Consider the following 26,817-nt stretch of genomic DNA (forward strand, 5'->3'; position numbering starts at 1 on the left):
TGGTTTGACCAGAGGGTGTCACCTCTTTGGGAATGAATTTTCTTTTTGACCCACTTTAGTCCAATTTGTGCTACAGTAAGGTCAACAGCAATGACTTGGGCTCACAGGATTTAATACACAGCCAATAATGACTGAGTAGTCTTTTTCTTTTGTGCTATTTGAGGTTAGGGCTTCTAGATGAAGTTTCTATCTTCTGCTAAAGTTTTTCTCTACTGTTTAAGTAAAACATTCTTTCTCCTCCCTGTCTGCCATGCTTCAATTTTTATGCTCAAAAATCTCTGGAACAATCTTGAAGCCTTTATTCTGCTGTGCCTTTGAACTGACCCCCATGTATTTTCATCAAGACATTTAGGATGGCCTTCCCATTTCCTTCTATTCTCAGTTTAAATTTTCCTGTTACGGGAATACAAAAAAAAACAAACAAAAAAACCCAACCAAAACCGTGAAATACAGTTAGTAATATGTTAAAATAACCAGACTAAAGGCAGCAGGAGGAGCATCCTCTCAGTGTCAGTGGACGAGGCCATGGCAGGGGGTTGGAATGAGATGATCTTTCAGATCCCTTCCACCCCAGAGCATCCCACGTTGGCTGGGCACGGATCTCTTTGCCTGGATTGACCACTGGTGCATTTACCAGCCCCGTTCTGCCTCTCTCTTAACACGTCCCCCTTTTTTGCTGATAAACTTTCTGGCCTCCAGGCTACTGACAGCTGCTGTCCACTTGCTGCTAATTAAGAAAGCAGCATGAGCGATGGGAATGTGGATTGGAGAGATTGGACCCCCCTCTCCACAGCCAAGCGTTTCAACCTGATTAAAGAGCATCTGACTGACAACTGGGCGGCCTCTTTTTCCCTCTGTCTCTCTGCAATAGCCTGGTTTTTTATCAGAACTCCCAGGTCAGGTGCTCTCTGTGTCTCTGGATTTTTTAGATCCCCTAACAATGGGCAGCGTTAGAACAGATTTGCCGTTCAAAAGATGGGAACTGTGAAATCTGAGCCACTCTAAAGCCACGTCTTTAGCATGCAAAGCGTTGTGTATGTCTGTGCTCTCACTCAGAAATTCAAATGTAGGTCGTGTATTTTAAATAAAATTGCACATAGGACGTGTAAAATTTCGAGCTAGTTATAGGAATCAAGTTTATTATGAATTAACAGCACTTAAGTGGATGGGCCAATGATTTCAAAGATTTTCTTTCTTTGTTTAAGGATTTTTCCTTGTTTGCTTTGTTTCCTTGTTTTGGTTTTCCTTGTTTTGCATCAAGTCCCAGTGGGAAGCCTTTTGTGTGAGACAGTAATGCTGGGATTTTTATGATCCAGCAAGAGAATGGGCTTGAACTCTGAAATTCCCTTCCTGGCCTGTGCCTCTGTGGAGGTAAGATGATTGACTGAAGTTAATAAAATACAAGATTGTTGTGTTAATACTCAACCACGAGGTGTGAATTCGAGTAAGAGTGGTGGTAATTTGGCAGAAGAAGCCTCCTGTAATGCTGATGCTCTCTGGAGCTGTTTACCCCCAGGAATATTATGACTCTCTGTATTTCAGATTAGACCTCCAAAATTCAATCTGAATTCTTATCTGTGATAAGTGGGCTTTGTATAGCCCTGAATAGCCTCTAGCATGCTTTCAAATCCTTGTCATTTGCTCTTTTTTTTTCTAGAATTTAATTTCTCTCTTTCCTTGTGATTTTTCTCATGTTTGGCTGTTACCTTTTACCCTGGAGTTGAAGGGGTTTTGATGTTTTTTTTGGAGGTTCTCTTTAAAAGCACTGTGTAAACATAGATGTAAAATCTTTATTTAAATAAATAAAGAAATCACTACCAGACAGGGCTCCATAGGTGTGTGAAAATCCTTTAATAATCCATGTCTACCACAGTGTAATTGAAGAGTAGGAACATGTCTGGGGAGAGGAGGATGTACATTTGATTGTACTTGCTGGTGTTCACCTTGTTATGCCCATGATCACCTTGTGAAAAGAGCCTTGGAGCATGTGACTTCAGCATTTGTAATAAAGAAATCTTTTAATTTTAATAAAGTATTTTAATAAAAAAGTGTTTTATACTTGTTTGAAGTAGAACAAGAGCTGCTTTGCCTGTATTATCCTATATTCACTAAACACTTACAATATTAAATTAGTAGGAAATATGTGGTGTGCTCCTAACGAGCTGAACCAGGCAGACTCTGGGATCCAGGGTGTGAAAGTGCCATAATCTCCTTGGGCAGCTTTTTGTTTTCACATGAAGAGAGCAGATGCTGACACGGTGCAAATAGAAGAGAAATCCTATCAGTAGATTGGCCCTGAGTCCCCAAGCTGTAGTCTGTAAAAACGGTGATTTATTGGTATTAGAGATGAAAACAGTGTTTCTTTCTTTCCTCCAAGCAAAATGTTATTTCCAAATAGATCATCTCATTATTAGACTCTGGTTTGGCTAGTAATTTTATAAAATAAACCTAGTACCCTTAATGTTAGAAAATTATTGGGTTGATTTCTCTACTACTGAGAATTTATGGAGGCTCCAAATCCCTGTCTGTCTTGCTGTGGGAGGTAATTAGGAATATGAGGGAGTGGTTTCTTGGTTTGAAATATTGAAAATGACTGTAAGCATTCATACTGTTATGTCTGGAGAGCTCGTTAGGGGTGGTGAGATTGGTTCTGCTGGGTCATTTGCTGGGAGGATTGGTAATTTCTCTCACTGTAACCTGTTTATTGCTTGGGCAGCTTTGCCAGACTGGTTACTGTGTGCTGCCTGGGACTGGCAGCGTGTTTCAAACCCATTATAGGAATATTATGTGGCTCCATGGTTATTCCATTTATCCTTTAAAGCCACTCCTGGTGACTTCAGGAGTTGAGCTGCCATCACCCAGGTAGGTCATCTGCCAGTGTGACATGGTTTTGTCTGTTCTGTGTGAGCTTTTCATGTGACTGACAGTGTCACCTGCTCTGAATCCCCACCTCATCCATTTGTGCCGTGGATTTCTGGCTTGTGAAATGAAAAACATCATTTTGGAAGTGCAGAGATGGCAGTTTTCTCATTGAAGGGGCAAAAGTAACGTTCTACAAATTTCTGTGGGCAAACCAGCTGCCTGTTTGGTGCTAGGTCAGGCTTTGTTTAGACTATTGATCAAATGTGAGCTGGGTCTGGAGCTGACTTTTCCTGCCTGGAGTTCCTGAATGACAAAGTATTTCAGTGGACCTGGCACTTCTTTGTTGGGTTGTTTTGCAAATGCAGACCCAGTTCTTAACAGGAGAGCACAAAACACGGATTTCTGCTTTACAATGGAAGATGTTGAGGTTATGTTATGTTGTCCTGATTTCTTATTATAAACACAGGAATGTCCTTTAAATAAAAAAATGACAGTTCATACAAGAAAAATATCTTCCTTTGAGGTTTGTTATCTGCTTCTGTTCAACAAAACTAGACTTTATCTTTGAGAAACAACTTCCCATATATATGAGAACTATCTCTAAATATTGCCCTTTTGCCCTCTAATTAGCTAAATCCATTCTGCAAGTGGACAGTCATATTCCAAAGCAAAACTGTGTAGGGAGTTAATTGGGAATAATGTGTGAGTTTCCAACTTTCACCTTGATGTAAGCTACCTTTTCAGGATGGAGAAGCCCTCTCATTATAAAGTCTGAGCTACAGAGTTCTTGTGGTTTTGAATGTTGCCTGGTTTATCATGATAAATTCTGCTGTGTTATATAGTGTGAAGCGATTTCCCTAAAAGTAGATTTGTACAATTGCCAGAAAACCAGCTCAGCTCTTCACCTGCTCTGTTTTCTGCCAAAAAGTAGCAAATTTACTTGACTGTACATGAAGAAGTATTTTCTATATATTTTTAAATTCTCTATTTTTATAAGTGATTTGAATCCCTGTTGAAAGTATCTTCTGTGAGGGCCATCTTTCAAAATTCCCATATGGGTTCAGTTTCATAATTATGATTGTGACTGCTATATATAGTGTTGATTTTTTATCAAATAGCAGCAAGATCAAGCCTTTAAGGGTGTTTTATACCTATGGTTGTGTGTCATATCAAGATAGACTTGGAAATGGTACTGGTTAAAGTCATACAAAGCTGTAGGAGCCTTTTGCAAATGGCTTAAGAGTTTCAATACATTTTAATGAAGCAGCTTTTCCCAAACCAACCACCTTTTTCAAGATTTGTTTGAGCCATTCTTCCATTTCTGCACTCTTTGCAGTAGATACATAAGTGGCTGTCAGGTTAATGAGGAATGAGGGCACACTGAGGGTATTCAGACTTCTGGCTGTAGAGTTGCCAAAAATGAAGCAGGAGAACTCTGTTCCATCTGTCATTCCTCTAACAGAAAGCAGCAGTTTAGAAGTGGATGTAGCTGAGAGTTTATTTGCTGAGCTTCAGAGTTCATGAGTACACAGAGGAGAAAAAAGGCAAAATTTATGTGTTTGTTTGGGGAGGGAGACAAAGTGAGTTTGCTGTGTAAATTTGTAAACAGGGTAGAAAGGAAAGGGAAGTTTCCTGAAAACATGTGCTAAAATAAATGAAGTCCAAGCTCAGATTGCAAATCTCGTGAAGTCATGGGGAGTGGTCCCTGTGTGGAGCAGATGTTCATGGAGGTCCTGCAGTCAAGGACTGCAGTGTTTGATTCCTCTAAGCCCCTTCCCCACAGCACAAGGTTGTTTCTGCTCAGCAGAAAAAAAAGTGATGCTTTTTTACTACACTGACACAAAGCTGAGTGCTAGATTCTTATACTGCAAGGTGATATTAATAAACATGGATCGTACATACAAAGTCACTTCTGTGCTTGCAAAATTATAGGTGGTTGTTTTTTAGTTGGAAGATGGTTTATAGTATTTCTTGTTGCTTTAGTGCAGTGTAATTTTTTAGTACTCATTGGCTGGATCCAGCTGAAGACTCAAAATCCATTTGGGGTGAAGCTTTTGCAGGCGGGTTGGGCATTACCAATTGATAATATTGTGCCCAGAGGATGTGGGAGGTGTTTACCCTTCTGGTAACAGTGCCACACGTATTGTTATAAACATCTCTTGATGTCTTTGTGAACCCAACCCAATGTGTGACATGCTGCAGAAATCGGTGGGTTATTGCCTGTTTTTCACAGTGAAGGAGCATAAAGTTAATCACAGTGAAGCTTTGACAAGGCTCCAGGCTCAGCCTGACCCAAGGGCTGTGATGGAGCAGAGCCTGACCCTGCCCCACATGGCTCCAGGCTTGTGGAGCTGAAGTTTCTTGTTACAAACTGGCTGCTGTTTTCCAAACAGACCTCCTAAAGCTCCAAAGTATTGCTCAACAGACCACAAACTGAAATTAGTATTGATTCACCTTTCAGGGCTGATGGCAGGACAGTCACACGTTGTGTTGCACAGACTTAAATAGCTTTGGCAGTTGTGGGTTTGCTGTTTTGTCAAAACCAAATTAAATAGAAATACTGTACAAAATTATTTCTTATTTATAGAATCCAAAGGTCTCTCTACCACAGAATCTGGGCACTGGCTTTTAAAACATGCTTTTTTTTCTTGGAGTGGGTGATGGTGTTTGAATGCATTTGTGTGTCTTCCTGGCAGGTATGGCTGGCTTGTGGGCAAGATCTCACTTTTGAAACCCCATGCCATGCCCTGAATGGGATGGGATATGATCAGGAAATGGGCTGTTGATAAAAACATCACACAAGTAGCTGTTAATTCACCAAGATTTATTCTGTGATAAGAGAATAGTTTCAGCAAGATTGTAAAGAGATACTGAGATAAGTTCCCTTTGGCTGTTGGGTTGTTGTATATGAGAGTTGAAGGTATTTCTTCTTGAAATTCAGGCCAGCTTCTTGTGTGAGCAAACTAAAAGTTCATTGAAAAATTGAAACTGATTTTTAGTAGGGCCCCCTTTTGGGAATTTCCATTAAAGTTGACAGTAACTGTTAAATACAGATAGGGTGATACAAGATATAATGTTACATGCTGGCAAAGAATGATGTGCCAAAGAAATCAAGCTCAGGTATCCCCTTGTTGAGTGGGTTTTCAGACTTGTCACTGCATTAGGCTGAGTAATATTCTGGGGAATAGCTGCTTTTTCTTCAAAATTAAATTAACAAGTAAAATTCTAGTGGCTTTTTCTTGCTGCTGAAACCTCAAGTCTTCAGTAGGCTCACATGAGTTAGGGATGGGATGGATTCCTTCAGACTCCCTTCATGTTCTTGTTGATGTTTGTACAAGTCTGCTGGGGTTTGCTGCTGCAGAAGTTCAGTCTCCTCCATCTTTCAAAGTCATGATTTGCCAAAAAGAGTGGGAGAACTGCAGGTGTTGGTGTCAGTCTGCCTTTACCTTGAAACCTGTTGTCTGTAGGCCAGTATAACCAGGAGATTTTAATTCAGGCACGGGGAGATGGGATAAAATAGAAAGTTGTCACAAATAATTGTTTACTGCTGAAGTAACTTTAATGTTTATGTACGGCAGAGTGAAAGACAGACATCCTACTTAGACTCCCTGGGGTCCCTCATGTTTCCTGCCATGGTGGTGTAGGGATGTGCTAACCCTACAGCTGTGGAAGGGAAGAGGGAGCTCCCTCCTGGGCTGTTCAGTTCAATTAACATCTCGGTTTCCCCTTGCTGGAGGCACTGATGTTTCAAATCATGCTTATAGAAGACTAATATTTTCTCCTGCCTGTAGGCAGGCAATAAAGCTGGTGGTTTGGTTGCAGATCCTATCAGGTACAGAACAGAGTGTGGAATTGAGAATATGGCCTGCAGCTTCTTAACCCATTATGGAACAGCACAACAATAATGTCAAAGCAGTTTCTGACCTGATTACATCAGAAATTTCACACCTGGGGTGCTGCTGTATCACTTCACACACACACACACTTGTCTGGGAGTGTGGAGATACAGAGCTGGTCCTTTGGGGCAGCAGGAGAGCAGAACTTCAAAGTTGAGGGATTTGCATAGCCCTCCTGTGTTGCCTTGTTTTATTGAGTAAGCAGTATTAGGGAAGTTTACACTAGTATTGCAGTGCCTCTAGGAGATAGTGCTGGCCTGGTTCCTGAAATTCATTTTTCTCTCTTGTGCAGAGATGTGAGCCCCCAGCGTGGTGCACTGGAGTTGTGCAGACATGTTTAATCTTACAGAACTGAATATCTGCTTTTCAGCATCTGAGCCCTGAGGACACAGTGCTAGTCAGAACAGTGAGAAATGAGGCTCCTGTGTGGAGCAGTTAGCTCATCTCAGAACATGCATGGAAAAGAGCTTACATCACACTCTCACCTGGACTGCTGCCCTTCATCTATGGCACTTGCTAAAGAAGGAAGTAAAACTGAGCATGTTTAAGCAAATGCTTTCCATGTTTTCATCTTATTTCTTGTGCTCAGCTCGGATGAGTGTGGGTGGTGGCTTTTGGGCAGGGTTTAAGGTTCCTCCCAAGCCTACTAGAAAAGAAGGGTTATCTTTGCCATTCAGACTGAATGTGCAAAGTCTGTAATCAGAGGTCAAAAATAAAGATGGCTATAATTAGTAATGTCCAAAGCAACTGGAAATTGTGTCAGGCAGATCTGAGCCAGCTTCTCTTTTTTTTTTTTCTTTTTTTTTTTTTTTCCATTGCCTAATGAATGAGAGCAGAGGTTGCTCTCCAAGGATGAAAGAGGGCTGAGTTTTTCCCATTCAGAGCCGGTGCTGTGGGGCAGACAAGAAGCCAAGGCTCCATTTACAACCTTGTTTGTCAGGCTGTTGAACCTATGGCCAGGTTGTGAGCAATTAAGCTTTTCCCTAAAGCATCTGAAATAATGCCTTTCTGCTTGGTGTCCTGCCGAGCGCCTGTGACGACATCCTGTCACCTTGGAGATGGATAAACAGCTTCAGCAACATTGGGTTATAATCTTTCAGCTCTGAGTTTCAAAGCTGACGGCCATACAGCTGAAACCCAAGCCCAGCAAAGGTTTTTTCAGGAAGAACTTAAATGTGTTTGGGAAAATGAGAGGAGGGGAGAAGGAGCTGGAGCAGGGCTGGGTGATGAGGTTTTTTTGCTTGGCCATGGCAGTGGTGTCAATGAAATGGATGAGCTTTGGCTCCCGGGCTCCCTGCAGTGACTCAGGTGCTGTGCATGCACACTTGTGCCTGCAGGGCTTTATTTTTAGATGTCTGAATCACTGGCATGACAGTAACCTCCAAAAGCTGCTAGACAAGTGGGGATGCCCACGGACCCCATATTAAGTCATGTTTGGTGAACAGGGAAATTCAGCAGATTACCTCTCAACCATTGCAATTTCTGTGTTAGGAGCTGTTTGCTGAAGTAATGCAGGTGTTATGCCTGGTAGCTGGTTTATTTTTTCATTTGAAATGAAATGTTTAGTTAACATCTTTGGTGGCTTTCATGGGTAGAAAAGGGTGAGCAAGGACCACATTGTTCGTGTTGGTGTTGGAGGCTACTTGAGTCTCTTGTTGTTCCAGTGCTGTTGGCACTGGGGGAGTTACAAGTCATGTTACCAGTGTTGTAATCCCATCAGTTCTCTGGGGCTTGCAGGGCTGTGCAAAATCAGTGCTTAGATGGGAAATTACCAGAGACTCACCAGATGCTGCACAGAGGTTTGTTAGTGATTGCTGGTGTTTCTGCTTGGGGGTTGATATGGCACCAGTCTGCTGGAGCAGCTTTCGATAAACCACAGCAAAAGTCTTGTCTGCTGCTTATCAATAAATTACAGTATCTTGTTCAAAAAGAAATCTCAAAGCCAGCTTTGGTGTGCTGCAGGAAACTGAACTTGGGTAGCAGTTTTACTTTGTTAAATCCCTCCTTGTTTAATTTATTTTAGCTTTTTTTTTGCCTTTTCCTTTTCTTGTTCCCCTGTAAATCGGTTGAGTGATACTGCTGCAGTTTTCAGCAGGTAAAGAATTCCTGCTTTATATATCTGCATCCAAAGAGATTTCTCTATTCTGAAATACCAGGCAAAAAGAGGAGTAGAAGGGAATCTGCTCAGCTGCTCTGAACTTGCTACTTTATCATGTACATCTTCTCTTCCTTGCAACCTGAAGATTTGCTTCCAGATACAATACTGGAAGGAAGAAGAGCTGTGGTGTTAATGCACCATAAAATTAATGTTATTGACTAACCCAGTCCTTTTCACTGCAATTGGGAGACGTGGCTGAATTGATAACTTACCCTCTCTGCCTTCCAGTTCCCTTGCAAACACTGTGAGCTCTTTCCACATGAGGTTGCTGCAGCTGGAGATCCCTCATTCATGGTTGCTTAGAAAGAAAAAAAAAAAAAATCAAAATAAAAATGTGCTCTCTGACAAATAAAAATGTTTTGCTTCCTCTGGAGGCCCCAGAGGGCGGCATAAAAATAATGAAGCCTGTGAGTCAGTGAGCATTGCCTGGCCAGCTGAGAGGGAACTGAGCCTCCCTTTTCCAGAGAAGTTTGTGTGCTGTCATTGCACATCATTAATGCTCACTGGTTTATGCTCATTCACTGTAATGTTGCCAGAAAAGAAAAAGGGCAGTCGGTCTTTCCGCTCCCAAAAGCTGGCTGCTTCCAAGGTGACGTGATGTTAGAGGAAAAGTTTCTTCAGCACTCGAGAACGATTGTTTGATTCTCAGCTGCCCTTCCTCCATCGTTTTCCTCTCCAACCTGGCGGCTCTCCTAGCAATTGGATTCCCTGGAGAGGGACTTGGAGCAGCTTACAAACAACTCCACCTAAGGTACAAAGGTTAGGGTGGGCAAACTTCCTGATTGATACCGGACCCTCCCTTTTTTTTTTTTTTTTCTTCCTTTCCAGGTCCCCTACCAGATCTTTTTTTGTTTCTGCATTAATTCTCTTTGCATCAGTCTCCGGAGATAATAGCAAAGTTGAGGAAAGTAAACTCACAGAGCTGGGAGTAGTGAATCTGAGGCTTTTGAGCACCCATGATGCAGCAGAGATATGCTGATACATTTAAAAGGGATATTTTAATTCTGTTCTGTCACATTCTGTCTTTTCTGTACTCAGGATCCCAGTTCATCCTTTTGGGAACATGCAGCATTGCACAAGTGCTGCATATCAGCGTTTTTAGGCTCCTAAAAATCCTCAGGACTTCTGGAGAAAGAGGGTGTGAAAAGTAGCTGAAGGCTGTTTGCAGTGTAATGGGAGAGCTAGTGACACACTGCAGGTGTGAAAGGATGGAGAATTTATTTGGGGTCCTCCTCATCTGTTCCTTCAACCCTCCTTGAAACCTCGTGCTTTCTCTCCAACATCATTGCTACACTTTGGCAGGCTTCAACATTTTGTCACAAGACAGAATTATTAAAATTTATTTTTACAAGTGCCCCTGCAGTAGTTTTCTGTTGCCCACAGCTCACTGGTGAGCATCACACTGTGCCTCCTGTGCCAGCTCTTCTGCAGAGGAACTCGGCTGTTTCCTGCAAAGCTCAAAGGCTTGGATTTTCTGTCAATCACTAATTTTAATATTTACATTACAAGAGAGCCCAAAAGCTTTAGCCAGGGCACAGTCCCCCAGATCTGTGAGATTACAGGTATGTAACAGATACAGCCCTTACCCTAAGGGTGGAAGGGAATTCTAGCAATATTCATACAAAAATTCTAATAATATTCATATAAAATCTGGGAAGATCTGTGCTTTGCAGAATGTTCATGATTATCATGGTAAGCTCTCATATGCCTGTCTGCCCATCCTGAATCACCTGTTTTTCTGTTTCTGAAAGCAGAATTGCATCTGGAGTAGCCCCAGCCCCAGAGCCTCTTGCTGGGTGCTGCATCACAGCACAGACATACTCAGCAGAAAGGTCGTTTTTAACTCCAGCTCGTTATTTTTGCCTTTTGCTTCAGAACCCTTAAAGTCCCTGTCAGCTAGGGTTTAGCTGAAGCCTTGCAACTTGCTTTTTGTCTTCTCAAATGATGGAGCTGAGCCCAAGGGAACAAATGCCATTTTAATGGGCATCGTTGTGTAACTCATTACATAAGTCACTGCTGCCTTCAAAGGACTCGTGGCAAAAGTGGCAGGAGCAGTTGATTAAAAATGTGCACAATAGCTTCATTATGACATGGGGAGAGATGTCTGCTGTTATTTTTAATCTGATAGCTTTTAAATATGTGCATCCAGCAGAGACCCAAATGGCCTTTGAAAAAGGAGCCATTTGTGGAGTAAGATTTTTTGACTCCACTTCGTTCTTTCTAACAAGCTGCAAGAGTCAGGATAAGCTGGAAAATGAACTATAACCCTTTTTTAAGGTTGTGTCTCCTCTGAAGCTGCAGGGTTTTGGTGTCTGAACACAGAGAGTGTGAGAGAAGATGGAGGGTTTAGTTTTCCAGGTGAGGGAAAGAAAAGGTAGTGTATTCTAAAGTTTGTGGGGTTTTAATTAAAAATAAGTCTATTTTCCATTAGTTTTACGTAGACAACTTGAGCAGCCTGTCCCAGCTGCTGGAGCCTCCCTGCCATGGAGCAGTAGTGACAAAAGCAGGACCAGGAGGTGCAGAAGCAGGCAGGGTGTTATTTCCCATTTCTGAAGGCTCCCATGTGCTGCTACACAGGGTTGGTGAGTGGGACCCAGCAGATGGAAACTCTGCTGTGACTGAGCTCTGTAAAAGGCTGAACTTTCACTTTGACTTTAAAGCAGATAATTTGCCACTGGCTTAGCTTGGTGGAATTCACCAGCTTGTGTGTGTTATGACTTATTCTGGCCTTTGTTTGGACCCAAGGGGAGAGTGGCCATTTGACTGTGGCAGAGGTGGATGTTGGGCTTTGACTTGCCAGCTTTCTCCTAAGCAGCCTTAGTTTCCTCTCCCACAAACACATAAGCTGATTTCTCTGCCTTCCCTTTTAATCCACTGTTGTTTTAAACCTGCAGTTCTTTCCTCACCAGATTTGGCTTTCTGTTGGCAAACTGGCAGCAGTTACTGGAGCCTGGGCAGTTGGTGGCTCCTGGTTGCCCATGGGTCTCCTTAGCCTTGCTCTGCCTGCTGCAGGGACTTGAGGGATGCTGAGAGCCCCTGTGGCCACAGCTGCCAGCAGGGCTGGCTGGAGCAGGAGTGTCAGGAGAGCCCTGTGGTGCTGTGTGTGTGGTCAGACCCCAGACACGTGCCTGGGAGCTGAGCAGGGCCTTGACTCAACAGCTGGAGCACGTTCAAGCACGGGAGCCTCACTGACAGGGGATGGGATGGAATTAGCTCTGAAGCCACTGACATAGTGAAGCTTCCAGTCAGAAATCAAGAAACTCAGATCAGTAATAAAGTCATTTTGAAGGGCTTTTTTTTTCCCAGTTGTGTGCAGCAGCAGCAGAGCATCCAGACAAATGAAATATGAGGGGATGGAAAGTCAGTGGTTCCTTTGAGACAGAAACACTTTGATACAACTTTTTTTCCCCCCTTCCAGTTGAAGTCACTTCATTGAGTTTATTACCCTGACTTTTCCCGTTCGTCTCACAAATATTTGGACACTGCATAGAAATAAGTGTGGGGTGCCCTCCTCCTGCACACCAGAGAGGAGAAAGCCAGCTCTGAGACTCCAGCTAAACACTGCTGGCTATTCATCAACAAGAGGCGAGGGTAATATGATAGAATAATTTCCAGTGGGCAAACTCCCAAGCTCAGAACAACCTCAATGCTGCATTAAGGGGTTTGGTTACTATAGATAGGCAGGAAAGAGCAGAGGGACAGAAGTGGTTTGAGCACTGCCATGGCTCTGTTTTCTGCCTCTGTGTGTGTTATCAAATTATTTAATCTGTAAAGGCATGCTGTGCTATTTGAACTTTTTAACTGGACAGACACACAGGACATGGAAGATATTTAAATTAGGATATGGTATAAAAAAATTACTTTTTCATAGCAGACCAGTGCTGTGGTAACCAGTCTGGGAAGTCTTGCTCAGCTGTGCTCTTCAGAGGAGAGTTTCAGGTCCCTTACACCTGTGATCTAGAATCCCTTCCTGCTCGAGTGTCACTGCTCTTTTATACCACTTCATCCAGATTCATTACAAAGCAAATTCTGTTTATAATGCTTGAATGATGTATCAACTTGCAAACTGTAAAGCCCAGTGTGCCGAATAATTCTGTTGGCATTCACTGAACATAATCACAGGAGCTCCACAGCTTGATCCATGAGCAGGGGGAGAGCTGAGGGCCTGCACAGTGATGGGGATGCTGTACCAGAGTCACTGACTCACCCCCTGCTCTGTTTAGACAAGTTGCTTCACCCCTGTGCCTGCTTCCCATCTGCAGAGTGAGGTTAAGGCCTGACTGTTTAAGGATGAGAAGGATGTGTTTGTAATGTGCTTGGAACAAGAAAAGTGCTATTTTAAGTGCTAAGTGTAATTGAGTGTGAGAGAATATTGGTTTGTGACTCATTTGTTTAACTGCAAATGCATCAGAAACTTGTGAGCAGACGAGAGCTGGAAAGTGCTTGGTGTAGACAGAAAGCCATGGCAGTAAAAAGCTGCATTAATTTGTGATCTTCAAAGCAGGACTTAGCAGGACTGTTCAAACAATAACGTTTATTATTTTTGCAAATGTCAGCTGGTTTACTTCACCAGTACTATTTTAAGCAGTTCCTATTCTGCTCCAGCCACTTGCTTCTGTCCTTGCTCTGTGTGTCTGTCTCCCCTCAAAGTGTGGCACACAAATGATTTGGTGTTTGCTGTGACCAGAGGGTAAAAAGAGCAAAGGAAAAGTGTTTGGCTGGTGGTGGTGAAGAGAAATCTGCTGTCAGCAGAAAAGGAACTTTCTCTCATGACATCTCCTCTTGGAGGTTTCTGACTATGCAGAAACATTGGTTCAGCCATTCATGTGCTTTCCCCATGAAGGTGGGTAGAGATATCTGGTGGCAAGGAGAAAGGAAATTGTAATCTTTTGAAATCTTTCTCCCTTTCAAATATTTTATCCCTACAATGCAAAATTATCACAATAGATGACCAAGGGTTTTGTAGGCATTGAGTGTTTTCCTACTGAGACCAGCAGTTTGGATCTCACTGCAGCCTGTGGAGGAGCCAGACACAATTTGTTGCTGTCACCATTACTTCCCTGTAGATTAATTATTGTAATTGTTTGCCAGTTCTACAAAAATGAATTCAGAGCCATGACTTTTCGTGGCAAGCATGCATATGCGTGCAAATATGGAAATTCTCATATGGTGTATGGAATAAATACAAATTATTTGCTGGGGAGGAGTTCAAGGGTGTTATCACAGCAGCCAGGAACTCTCTTCTGTGGTGACCTTCAGCACCCTGTGGAGACAGAGAGGTTTTAAAGGTTTGGAGATCCTCTTGTGGATGTAAAGCACTGACGTAAATTGTTGCTAAGTTGGGGTGCCAGCTGCTGTAAGTGATTCTTCAGAGGCCAACTGATATGCCTGGATTTATCTGCAGTGGCCAAGGTTTATAGTGCCTCCCTCAGTGCACTGAACAGGACTTTAGGATACGAAGAAAACCTGAGAAAACATTTACTTCAGTGAGTGGAGAGCAGGTCTGCAGCCAGACCAGGTTAGGATCAGTGCTCACACAGCTTCCATTTGTAGGATGCCTGCAAAATCGTGGTCTAGAGGACAAATCTAACCAGAATATTGGTGAGTGTGCCCACAGAGGGTCATAACATGCTACCAGGAAACCAGGTTTAAAGGGAGCCAGGTTCCTTTCCTTGAGCTGTGGTTAGGTGGTTTCTGAGTACGAGGAGCAGCGCTGCTCTGTGGTATTTAACTGCTGGGTGCTAGATTTGACTCAGCAGCCTTTGCAGTTTGCAGTCTGCATGCTAACGAGGTGCTGCAGTGCTGCATGCATGAGGCTGCTCCTCTGGACTCACTACAGCCAGTGCAGTTAATGCTCAAATAATCTAAAAGAAAAATGAAACATACAGCAAAACTGTACTTTTCTTGATAATGTACTTAGAGACAAGTTGAATTATCTGGGTCGCAGAGAGCAACTCAGACCTTCATTTATTAAAGTGCTCTTTGCTCAAAATACTTCCTAAATTGCTCTCTGCAAGGCAGCTTAGTTTTTTTTAGCTTCATGGTTAAACAGATAAAAATGCATTTCAACAGTAAGTCTGCATATGGCATGATTGCAAACCTTTGAGACTTCTGCTTTTAGGTATTCAAAAAACAATGAAAATACAATTTTTAGAAGGGCTGAGCACTTGTGCAGTTCAGCTCCTTGAAGGATGCCCCAGTATCAAAGCAGTTCCTGTGTTCTGTGTTTTTTTCTGGTGCACTGGAAGTGAAATCCATTGCAGACGACAAGGGCAGGCATTTTTGTTCAGGTTATCCATGGGGCCACAGTCAAAATTGTTGCTGCTGAATGGGCAGAGATCAGCATGCTGGGAAAGGCATTAGTGGGACTGTGTTCTCCATCCCTGGAGCAGCCAGGTCCCAGTACCGGGCAGAGCCCTGCCTGCACTGAGCCCCAGCCAAGGGCTCTGCTCTGCCAGAGCTCTCAGAACCACTCACTTCATCCCCTCTCTCAGTTGCTCATCTGCCAGAGGCACGATGATTGCCTCCTTTGTAAAGTACTTGGGACCTGCTGGAGATAAGTGCTTTGTAGAGAGGTGGTTTTCCTCTTCCCTCCAAGGCACAGAGCAGTAGCAGTCCCACTGTCCCTGCCTCTGCTTTGCAGGATTCCTGCCTCCAAGGAGAAGCAGGAAATGATGATGGTAGTGTGGTCGAGGAAAGCAGGAAATTATGGTGGTGTTGTGGTTTGAAGCATAACACAGAGCCACAGTTTATTAATTTTCTTTATTGTGTTTCACTCAATAAATTTACAAGTGGTGCAAGCGTCTTCCAGATAATGCTGTAACACATCCCTGGTTTCAACATATTTGCCCTAATCCAGTAATGCTTTTCTGTGTCTTTTTAGATTCTGAGCGTTCCCATCTCTCCTCGTTCACGATGAAGTTGAAGGGCAAGTTTCATTCACCAAAAATAAAGAGAACACCCTCAAAGAAAGGGAAGCAAGCTGAGCTGACAGTGAAAACACCAGAGAAGTCAGTGAACAAAGTAAGTAAAGGCTGTTCTTTATCCTGATGGTTTCTTGCTCCTGCTACTCAGTTTATCATAATCTGGTGTGTGAATTTGTCCTCTGCATAATTCTGCAGCTCAGGGATCCTCAGGGTTATTTTATGGTTACCTATAAACAGCTCTGTGTAGTATTAAATCAAGTCATGTATTTCCCTTTGGAGAGCATGATGAGACCTCCTTCCACAAGCATTTAAATATCTCATTATGGAACGTGGTGTATGGCCTGACACATCCTCCCCACGTGCACACCCTGTGGGTTATGCTCACAGATTCCAAAGAGCTGCCTGGTTTTGGGGTGTGATCATTTAAAAACCCCAGAGCCAGGCGAGCATGTCCTTGAAGCTGATCCAAAGATGTGCTCAATCTGTGATGACACCAGCAGGGAGAGTCACACAGAAGTGTTCAAGCAGCTGCTGATCCAGCACAATGTTCCTCAGCCCAAATGTACTCCAGGTCCTCTAAGAAATGAGGTCACAAACTGATCTGTGTTATCTGCTCTCCTGTTGTGACCTGATTGTGCAGCTGGAGACAATCTCTGTGACAACACTCTTGCAGTCACTTTTCAAGTACAAATCGAAGCCAGAAGTTAAGAACAGTGGAGGTTGTTTAGGATATTCAAACATCATTCTCAGCTGTTAAAAGTCTCATCCAGTGTGCAGTGCCAGATATGCAGAATTTTTCAGATTATCTCTGCTGAGAGTTGTTGTAGAGTTACTGAGAGCAGCCAGCAAGATAAAGTTTTCTTAGGCTTTGTGACTTGCTCAACACCCAGAGAAATCTCTGCAGCACATCCTCACCCTCTTCTGCACCATCATGTGGAAGATGATGAGGGTGTTTTCCCCAGGCTGTAGGTTTTTTCCCCATGAGATTGTGGAAATGCTTTCTAGGGAGCCAAACACGTTGCATTGCTGAGTGCTGTTTAAAAATAAAATCTAAAAATCCCCAAACCAACAGTGAGAGTACTTCTTGAAGGCTTTTAATTCCAATGATGTTTCAGGATGGCATCTTGAGATAATTTAGAGAACCTTCCTTTAAACTGATATGTGACCACATTAAATACATTAGAAAATGAAGAGCCCTTTTCAAAATGTGGTCTATAGCAAATGCATGTTAATAATAGATGAAGTTTTTGCTTTTCTATTTTTCCCCTAAAATCAGTGCAAGAGGATTTACTAATAAGCCGTGCTGGACATTAAAACCATTTTTTGTGTACACATTGGGATTTTTTTAATTGGAAAACAAAACACTTGCTATATTTTTTATTACTGTACATGATTATTTAAGTTGCATTCTTTTTTATACTGCTAAATATTGTTGATTTCTGGCTCATTCCATAACTATTTCAATAGCTACTGTCCAGCTAATCAATTAGTTGGATGTAGTCAGCTCATTAGCTCTGTGTGGAGGGAAGAGGATGTGCCTGGATTGTCGCCAGGTTTTCTCACTGGGATATAGACATCAGCTGACAAACAGGAGATCTTCTGTCAGAAGGCTCACTTGATAAACCAAATATCATCCTTTTCTCCCTCTTAAGTACTTAAGATGCTATTTTTGTGCTCTTGAAGTAGATAATCACTGTAGAGCAGAAATAGCAATACTAAAAATTAATGTAAAATCATGATGTGTAAGCTGAAGGATATGCTCAGCTCAAGCAAACATCATCATCTCCTGTTCCTCTCTATATCTGGATAGGGGCAACATTGGGGGAGTTCTTTTCAGAGCCTCCTTTTGTCCCCTGAACCCTGTCTGTGATTCTCATCCTATTGTAGGAACAGGAGTGTCCTTCAGTGCTATATACAGACTTATGATAGGTTTTACACTGCCAAAATGTAAGGAAAAAAAGGATGATTCCTGCTTTTGTAATTGGGTGTATTCTGTACAGCTCACTGTGACCCTTTTTGGGTCAGCTGTGTCTCATACATGATGCATTTGCAATTTGATTATTAAGGGAAAATTTCAGAAATCATCCAGAAACATCTATACGTGTCAGGCAGGGAGTGGAGAGGAAATGCTGTTTTGCCTGAGTTGTAACTTTTTCTCATTTAAAAAGAGAAATGAGTGCCCCCCCCCCATCCCTGGAAGTGTTCAGGGCAGGTTGGACAGGGCTTGGGGCAGTCTGGTCTGGTGGAAGCTGTGGCAGGAGCTGGAACGAGATGAGATTCAAGGTCCCTTCCAACACAAAGCATTCCATGGGTCTGTGCACACCTACACACACCTATATATGAGACCTTTGGACCTTGGAAGAGGATTCATTAAAAAGTGCTCCTGGGGAGTGTCACCCAAAGAACTAGCAAAGGAAAAAAAAAAAAAAAAAAAAGAAAGGAGAAGAAAGGGCTTTGTCCCAGACAGTGTCCGGTGGCTGGACTCACATCCCTTGGTGTGCTCAGGAAGGATTTGTGTTTCCAGTTGTCATTCTCAGCCCTGAACTCTGTCAGGCCCATCCCTCCTGTGCACCAGGAGAGTGTTTAAGCTATTAAGTCACAAGCCTTTCTACAGGAAACAGTTGTTGAATGAAACCCATAAACAGCCATCGGAGCAGGAACTGCAGTCCACATTTTTTCACTTCTGTTTAAGAACTTTGACTGCTGGACCATGGTCATACTTACCCGGGGAATTTACAGACTCTCTGATCCCTAAAATGTGTGAACATTTCATATGAACTGCAAAACCTTCTTGGGAGAGGCTGAGGCTCTCCATGGATTAATGGTTGGACTCAATGATCCTAGAGGTTGTTTCCAACCTAAATGTTTTTATGATTCTGTATCCTGGAATAAACTGTGCAGTGGTGAGGGCATATCCCTGCAAAATGGGAAATGTCATTTTTTATTCCAGTGAGTTGCCAGGATGCTCCTCAGCAAGGGAGTTGAGGGCACTGTGGGCTGTAGATCAGAACTTGAGGTTCCTGGCAAGAAGTGTTGTCCAAAGGAGAGGCAGCAGCAGCAGATTTTGGGCACTGCCCAGATGAGATGGAAAATGACAGGGTGGTTTGCAGTTCTTGGATTGGGACTTGGACTTCTGAAGTTGGAGCTAGATGGAACTTGGGATTCTAATCCTTTTATGCAACTGGCCCCAAATTACTAACCACTGCTGTCTATAAATTGTTCTTGCTAAAATCTTTTGGGCTGCTGGCCTGATCTTGCAGAAAAGCAGCATTTTAACAGCTGACAAGAATATGGGGAGCACACAAAGCCTATAGGACATTAATTCTTGAAGCTGAATTTACTGAGGAGATAATGGATGAAATCTGACTCTGCTAAACTCTCTGCTCCTTTTCTAGCAGTGTTCAGTAGTTAATTTAAGTGAGTTAAATCTCACTTAGAAACTACTTGTGGCATTAAAAGTCCTCCAGGCATGCTGTTGTAAACTTTTAGAAAATATCCCTGTCCAGAATGCCATTGAGGTATCGTGTATCACTTCTGAATTTCCTTCTCTAGTGTTGGTGGTGGCAAAGAAATCGGTGACCACAATTCAGCTTTATTCCAATTAATTGTTCCCTTCTGCAACATTCATTCACCAATGCCAAAACTTAACTTTTGCAGTTAGTCCTCATGGAAATTGTGTGAGTTCTCTTGTTCCAGCAGCATCACAAAATGATTTAGGTTGGAGGCTCATCAGAGTGGAGTTTATTTGGATATTTTCATGTATTTTACAGGGATGTGCAGTAACTGGATAAGGGGTGTTGCCTTTAAAGTGACAGAGGGCAGGTTTAGGTTGGATATTAGGAAGAAATTCTTCTCTATGAGGGTGGGAGGCCCTGGCACAGGGTGCCCAGAGCAATTTTGGCTGCCCATCCCTGGCAGTATCCAAGGCCAGGTTGGATGGGGCTTGGAGCAGCCTGGGACAGTGGAAGGTGACCCTGCCCACGGCAGGGAGTGGAGATGTTCTTTAAGGTCCCTTCCAACCCGAACCATTCTGTGAAAGGTTTCTTCTTTCACTGTCCCAGTTTAGGGCGTGGGTTTCAAAGCAGTGTCCTTGATGTCATCAGTGGTGCTAATCTTAGCCTAAAACTGATCAAGATCAGCCTTCAGTTTGGGATGCAGGTAATTCTGAAGGTTAAAATGTGGGTGTAATCTTGCACTGACTATTTCTCTGAAAGAGTAGTAATTCAATTTAAAAGTGTTTGTGGTAGAAGGGTTTTTTTTTTCCACTCCTCCTGGAATACACCTCAGTGTCACCATACTTTGTTAAAGGAACCCTGCCCTTAAAACTCCTGAAGTTTTAACATATCTCTCCTTTTCTTCCCTCCTCTTCAGAATGTATCATGGCTAGAGGAAAAGGAGAAGGAGGTTGTCAGTGCTCTGCGTTACTTTAAGACTATTGTGGACAAAATGGCAATTGATAACAAAGTGTTAGAGATGCTGCCAGGCTCGGCAAGTAAAGTGCTGGAAGCCATCCTGCCCTTGGTGCAAACTGACCCACGCATCCAGCAAAGGTGAGTCTCCTTCCTGGATTTTGGGACCATGACAGACCAACAGGCTCCTTCTTTATCTGAAGAGCTGCATGCAGGAGATGCTGATGAAGTGACTGCTGGTTTTATTAATTGCGTGGTGGTTTTCAGACATCATTTAAAAGCAGATTCCCTGCTGTGAAGAAGCTCATGCTGTGGAAAGATAAAGCAAATCAGGCTGCTTTCAGAGTGGAGGAAGGGATGGTTCTTAGCATAAACTTGGAAATTCATCATTTTCTACAGGGAGATTCTCTTCAGATGCTATTCGTGTTTCTGCAGTCCATGGTGGTGTCCTAAAAGCTAACAAATCCAATAGCTTCACCTGAAAAAGGAGTTTATCTTCAGAGTAATCCTTTTTTGTGCTCAGTTTATCCACCCTGATCTTACAGAAGTCTGAGCCTGCACTCTTAACTGCTTTTTGGATTTTACTGGATCAGATACAGAAGTAAATAGATGTACTTCAGCAGATTAACCAGTCCAAGTTCATTCCTGCTGTACTCAACAGATTATTGTTTTATGTTTTAGCAGATTATGTGTATTATGTTTTTGCCGGTTAGGCAGTGGGTTTGGAGCCAGGAAAGAAGTAGAAATTTGCCAAAGCCAAGCTCAGCATGGTTTATAAGAATTTGTGGTGTTGCCAAGGCATGGAGATACTGCTGGTGTTCATCCCATGGATGCTGGAGCAATTGATTTACAGAAAACAAACAAACATTGTTGAATAGTACTGAAAGAGCAAAGTTAACACAGAGAAAAGCACAGAACTGAGCAGAGAAATTCAGGTGTTTGGTTCCTGAAATCCTGCCAGTTTTTGTGCTGTTCCTGTTTGTTTTCCCATTCAATATCTCCACATTTTTTTTCTTTCAAGATGCTTTTTTCAGTGCTGGCACAGGGAATGTTTATAATGTAGTTGGGGTAGCACTGGGGTGCCAAATACTTTGCAAACAGAGATGCTCAGTTGTGTTTGGCCCCAGTGCTGAGGCCAGGGCTGCTTCTGGCAAAAAGGAAGGAGGAAATGGGTGAGTAACACACCTGTGGCTGGGACAGGTAAGATCCAGTTGAGGTTGGCTCTGTTGAACCATAATGAGCAAACCTGTTAGAATGGGAGTGTCCTCTACACAGTGATAAGTCTTTCTTTCTGGAAACAGTTTGCATTAAAGCACAGATCCCATGTCCATGCCCTGCCTCCCAAAAAACCCAAAAGGGGATCTGCCTTTCTCAAAAAGCCACGTCCTTCTCTCCCTACCTGTGTGCTTCAGAGGCAGGACACCAAGGGCTGATTCTGATGGCAAATCCCCCTCAAGAAAAGTGAGCAAGACTTGTGTCAGTGACAAGGAAAGCCCTGCAAGCATTTGCATCGAGGAAAAAAGTAATTAAATCTTGCACAAAATGGGCTTTCAATTACTGCCTCCTTAGAAGGAAGCAGACTGAAGATTAATGGCAAAGAAATCAAAGCCTTAGAAAGAGATGAGAGAGGGCCCTGTTTTGAAAATATCTCCTACCAAGCTAATTTCATTTAAAATGAGAACAAGTGGCAAGCAATAAACCCGAAAAAAAAGCCCCAAACAACAACCAAACAATCAAGTCCTTGCCATTGTTTGTATCCCCTGGTTGTAACTTGACAGTAGTTCATTCCCCAGGTCTGCAAACCTCATTCTCCTAAATAAACTCATTGGAGCTCGTGGGCTTGATTCTTTTCTCACAGATAATGAAGTTACTGGAGTTAAGCCAATGTAAAATGGATACCAGAGAGAAATGGGAAGATTTGGAACAACTTGTATCAGTAATGATTGCAAGATTACACCTTCTCTTATCTGTTTATGGTTTTGATGCAGCTTGAAATTGATTTAACATGACAAAGAATTGCTGAAGCGTTGCCATCAGCAGTACTGTTAACACACCTTGTTTAGTAATGAAGTCAGTGTTTTGAGAATGGCCAGGAAAATGCCTGGGAGCGCTGTTGTTACAGTTAACTTTTATTTAAAGTTGTCATCCTTCCAAAACTTTTTTTTTTTTTCCCTGCAGAACAATAGCTTCAATTCTGTTTCTCATTAAAAACAAAACAAAGCAACACCCTTCCTCTTTCAAACCTGAAATTCATTCAGTTCAGTTTCTCTAAAGAAGTAGTTTTGATTATGTGTTTTCAGGCATTGTAAACAGTGAGGCAGTGATTTGTAAAGGAATGAATAGAGTCAGCTCTCAGTGATCCAAGGTGGTTTTGGGGAGAGCTAATAAGGAAGAAGGATAATACTGAAATAACATAGCTTAAACTTAATTGTAGGGCTTAAATACTTATCTTTAAAGTTAAGGCATAGGATGGAGCTGTAAATTAAAATGGAAAGAATGTTATTTTTAGCATTGCTGTGTTAACCTGCATCCCAGATAATTCCTCCTGATACCTGGGAATGAGCTGATGATGGTTTGCACCTTCAAACTGTCATCATTTGGTGCTAGAGAGCAGGAGAGCAGCTGCACTGGAGGAGAAGCCTGAGCTTTGTCACCTGCTCAGCACAAACTCTGAGTGTCAGAGAGCAAAGCAGTGAAACGCACAGTGTGAAACTCGCTCTCCTAACCTTTGATAACGTCTCCAAAATTTCTTTTTGCTCTTTTTTTTTTTTTTTCTCAACTGCTCCCCTCTCCTGCTGTGCAGTTCTGCCATCTCATCGTGCTACAGCCGAGTGTACCAGAGCCTGGCCAACCTCATCCGCTGGTCTGATCAGGTGATGCTGGAGGGCGTCAACTCCGAGGACAAGGAGATGGTGACAACAGTGAAGGATGTCATAAAAGCTGTTCTGGATGGAGTCAAGGTACATGAGACAAATATTGTAAATTTTATTGCAAAGAGCATATAATAATGTGTTTAGAGGAAGTCTGTGTAAACTAGGTTTTTAAGTGCAGATAAAATATGGAGCTCTTATTTCTGCCTTCAGTAAACCCCTTAAATCAACTGTTCCATAAGTTAAATGTTCCTTCTTGGAGTGCTGCTTGAAGACTAGCACAGTTTGGCTCTGAATGTGAACTTCTGGCATGCTCACCCTGGCATTTGGATGAATTGGAAGAAGCAATGGATCTTTATTCAGCATTTTATTAAATTTTCAGCAAGTCATTCCCAGTCTCCCATGCAGATTACAAGACGTGGTTTGCACATTTTCTGTCTCAGCAAAATAAAATGAAAATGTTCCCTCTCAATGCCCACAGAGAATGAAAGACTCCAGCTCCATTTTTTAAGACAAATTTCAAGGGATTTGTCAGTGATACATCAGCACTCTAAGCAGCTGGATTAGGGTGTGGAACAGGTGATGAGCTAAACTCAGTTTTCTGGAGATTAGTTTTACATTGCTAATGGAAACGTTTAACAGAAACCTTTGTGTTCATTGTCAGACCTGCCTGTAGCATTCCCTCCCTGCTCCACCCTGGAAAAGCTGTTGCCTTTCCTTCTGCCCCCTGGAAAGATTCTGGTCCCCATTATTTCTGTGCCCCAGGCTTGTCTCTGGGCTGATCACTCACCTGTCCTGGCACTGTTGGTAAAAGTTTGGTTGACCTGGACACCAGTGGACAGATGTAATATCTCCTGGGAATCTTATTTTGGAAACTATAGAGGAAGGTAAATCTCTTTCAAGAGCAGGGCTGAATCTGTTTAAATCAAACTACACAAGGAAAGTTGGGGTAGAATTTTAAGAACTGCAGCAGCTGTTTCATCTGGAGTTCTGTACCAGGAACAGGGATCTTTCACTGAACTCAGACTCAGTTTTATTAAATGGAGCCAAATGCAAAAATGAAGTGGATCTCCCAGGCTTTGACTGTCACATTTTCAGGTCTCTTGGTTTGGTGTCTGCATCATCTGGATATCTCTTTAATGTTACTCAAACGCAGATACTAAAATCTGCTATTACTTTATGAGCCTTTTAAATAAATATCTTTCAAACAAATCATTTCTATCACCTAAAGAAGATGGATTTTCTAGGATTATTTTGCACAATATGCTCTTTAACTTTAAGCTACACATTTTAAAAGTAAAGCTGGTCTTAAATTTGCACAGCAGGAGAGAGGGAAAGAGTTTAGCCTCAAATCTCAGCTGCTGTTAGCACTGGAATTCAGCAGCAATTTACAGGATGTGAAAACCTGTGCTGTGGTGCCTGAACTGTAATTCCCCAGCAAATGGTGAGTTATCACTGACACAGTCTGCACAATCCCAGGGAGAGATGTGCTATCCCCAGATCTGGAACAGAGTTGTGTGGTCTCATTGCAGGAAACTTGGACACACGAAGTTGTTCTTTGAGTTCCAGCAATATTTAAACCCTTGGTACCTGCTGCCTTCCAGCCAGAGCTGTGTCCTCTGTGGACTGGGGGAAGGTTTGGCACTGGGGAAGGTTTTGGGTGTCTGCTCATGAGCCAGCCCAGACTGGGAGCAGCATGGACATGTCCATGCAGTGCTGAGCCTGAGCTGTGGAGCCCTGCTCAGCTGTATCAGTCTCTGCTTTTTTTTTAGACTGAAAGTTATTTTGGCCTTCCAGTTGGAGCTAGCTGATGTCTGGTCAGCCTTAGAGCAGATGTGTGGCTGTCTAGGGAGATGGGAGAGTATTTGCCCATCAAGAGGTCAGCATTTGGAAGCAGCGTGCTTTCACCTCCTGCACAGCAAGGAACAAGATTTATTTTAGAAAGGCCAAGCCACATATCAGATCTGGAAGCAGAACTGAGAAGGTGGACACTTCTCTCCACAGCAGAGACTATTTTGTTTTTCTGGCAGATCACACAAGATCCGCTTCCACATTTCAGTGCTCACTTCTTTATTTTGAGAATTAAGCATAAAGGAGGCTCTTGCTCACCTCTGTTACTTGATATTTTGATCTCAGGTTTTAGGGCTTTGCTAGGCAGGAAAAAAAAATACTTGGTTTGATTACATAACTTCTCAAAAATCCATCTCATTGTGGAATTTTCAGCTTGCTGAAGTAGCATAGTTTGTAGAGAGGCTTTAATTATCTCTAATTACTGCTGCAGGAATCTCTTTCCTTGCTGATAAGGAATAGCATAATGTGCATCTGGCTCAGTTGTGTGCAGATTACCTCTGTGTGTATGCTAAAGATTTTGGCTTGATTTCCTCATTTGGGGGTAGCAGAGAGGAGAAACATTCAGGGTCTGGTGATATTTGTCAAAGCTGGAAGGGAAAGTGATCCTCTCAGGTAATTGCAGTCATTCATTGCCTTGGTGCCCGTGCTGGAAGTTGCTTTGGGTTTTTCCCCCAGTCCCAATGGTTTGAATAATTGTGAAGATACTTTTGAAGCAAATTGGATTGGTTTTCTCCCATTTTAACCTCCATTCCCATGTGATAGACAACTGTGTGTCCATTATGACTGGCAAAATAGGAAAACTTCAGCCCTGAGTGTCTGGGGCTCCTCAGCACTGCTGCAGCACAGCCACCACCACAGTCTGCAGTGTTGGCCTGGCTTTGGTTTTAGGTGGTGAAGAAAGGTCAGGAAAAGGAGACATTACATTTTCCCTTCCATAGCCTTTTCAGGGGGATGTTTAAGGAGTGTTTTGGCTTTTGGTTTGAATGCACATGTATTTTATTTCCCTGATTGTGCTCCTGCACATTTGCAGTCCTCACTGGCCACTACCCCAAAGGCCCACAGGGTCCAACCTTGAGTCTGTTAAAGTGCACGAGAATCTTCAAAAACCTTTTCAGCAGTGGAAATTAGTCCAGAGGGCAGAAAGGTGGCAATCCATTGTGTCATCACTCAGCCCCATAATGCCAAATGCATCCAAAAGAGTCAAGAGATGTTACACATCAGGACACTTCTCAGAACACACTGTTCCTCACCAGGGCTCTCTGTCCCAGCAGGGACTTCTTCATCGTTTTAGTCCCCATGGACATCTGTTTGTGCTCCCTCTTCCTTCCCCCTGTGTGGGATGTTCCAGGACAGCTTCTGGAAGGTTGAGTGTTTGTCCTGGTTTTGGGTAACACAGTGTACATTCTGTTGGAGCACACCAGGAGTGCAAGTAGAGCATGGAGACCAAAGTCAGCTGTGGTGGACACTTGGATGGTGTTTGCACCTTATTCCTCTTGCTGTGTGTGTGTTAACCCATGGAATTCCAGCTTTCAGTCGAGCCCATGTAAAACTGCCAGAACTGGAGTATTTTCCTTCCTCAGAGGGGTGATGGCAATGAATCCCAGTTGCAGCTGCTGCACTGAGAGAGCAGTGCCAGTTGTTTCCCAGCTCCACAGACAAGGACACAAAGATGATACTGGAATGATGACACTGTACTTTAAAAAAATATATATATAATTAAAATTGATTCCTTATAGTTTCCTTTGTGTAATATGCTGGGAAGCCAATAGTGGCAGGAAGCACTGCCAGTTTTCCAGCCTGCCTGTAAGAGGGGCATGTGTTTGTATCTGTGAGCAGGATTTGTCA

General features: G+C 42.8%; 1 protein-coding gene across 13 annotated transcripts in view; it reads left to right on the top strand.

The window, feature by feature from the left end:
- Positions 1-26,817, top strand: part of RAPGEF1 (Rap guanine nucleotide exchange factor 1) — an 84,734-nt gene that overhangs the window by 15,718 nt on the left and 42,199 nt on the right. For all 13 annotated transcript variants that reach the window (XM_088177328.1, XM_088177332.1, XM_088177336.1 and 10 more), the window contains exons 2-4: positions 15,800-15,939; positions 20,214-20,392; positions 23,055-23,211. In XM_088177328.1, coding sequence (XP_088033454.1) covers positions 15,800-15,939; positions 20,214-20,392; positions 23,055-23,211 — 476 coding nt within the window. The remainder of the gene's footprint in view (positions 1-15,799; positions 15,940-20,213; positions 20,393-23,054; positions 23,212-26,817) is intronic.

This window comes from Sturnus vulgaris, chromosome 22 (assembly GCF_052056855.1).
Source record: "Sturnus vulgaris isolate bStuVul1 chromosome 22, bStuVul1.hap1, whole genome shotgun sequence".
In the NCBI taxonomy this organism is placed as follows: Eukaryota; Metazoa; Chordata; class Aves; order Passeriformes; family Sturnidae; genus Sturnus; species Sturnus vulgaris.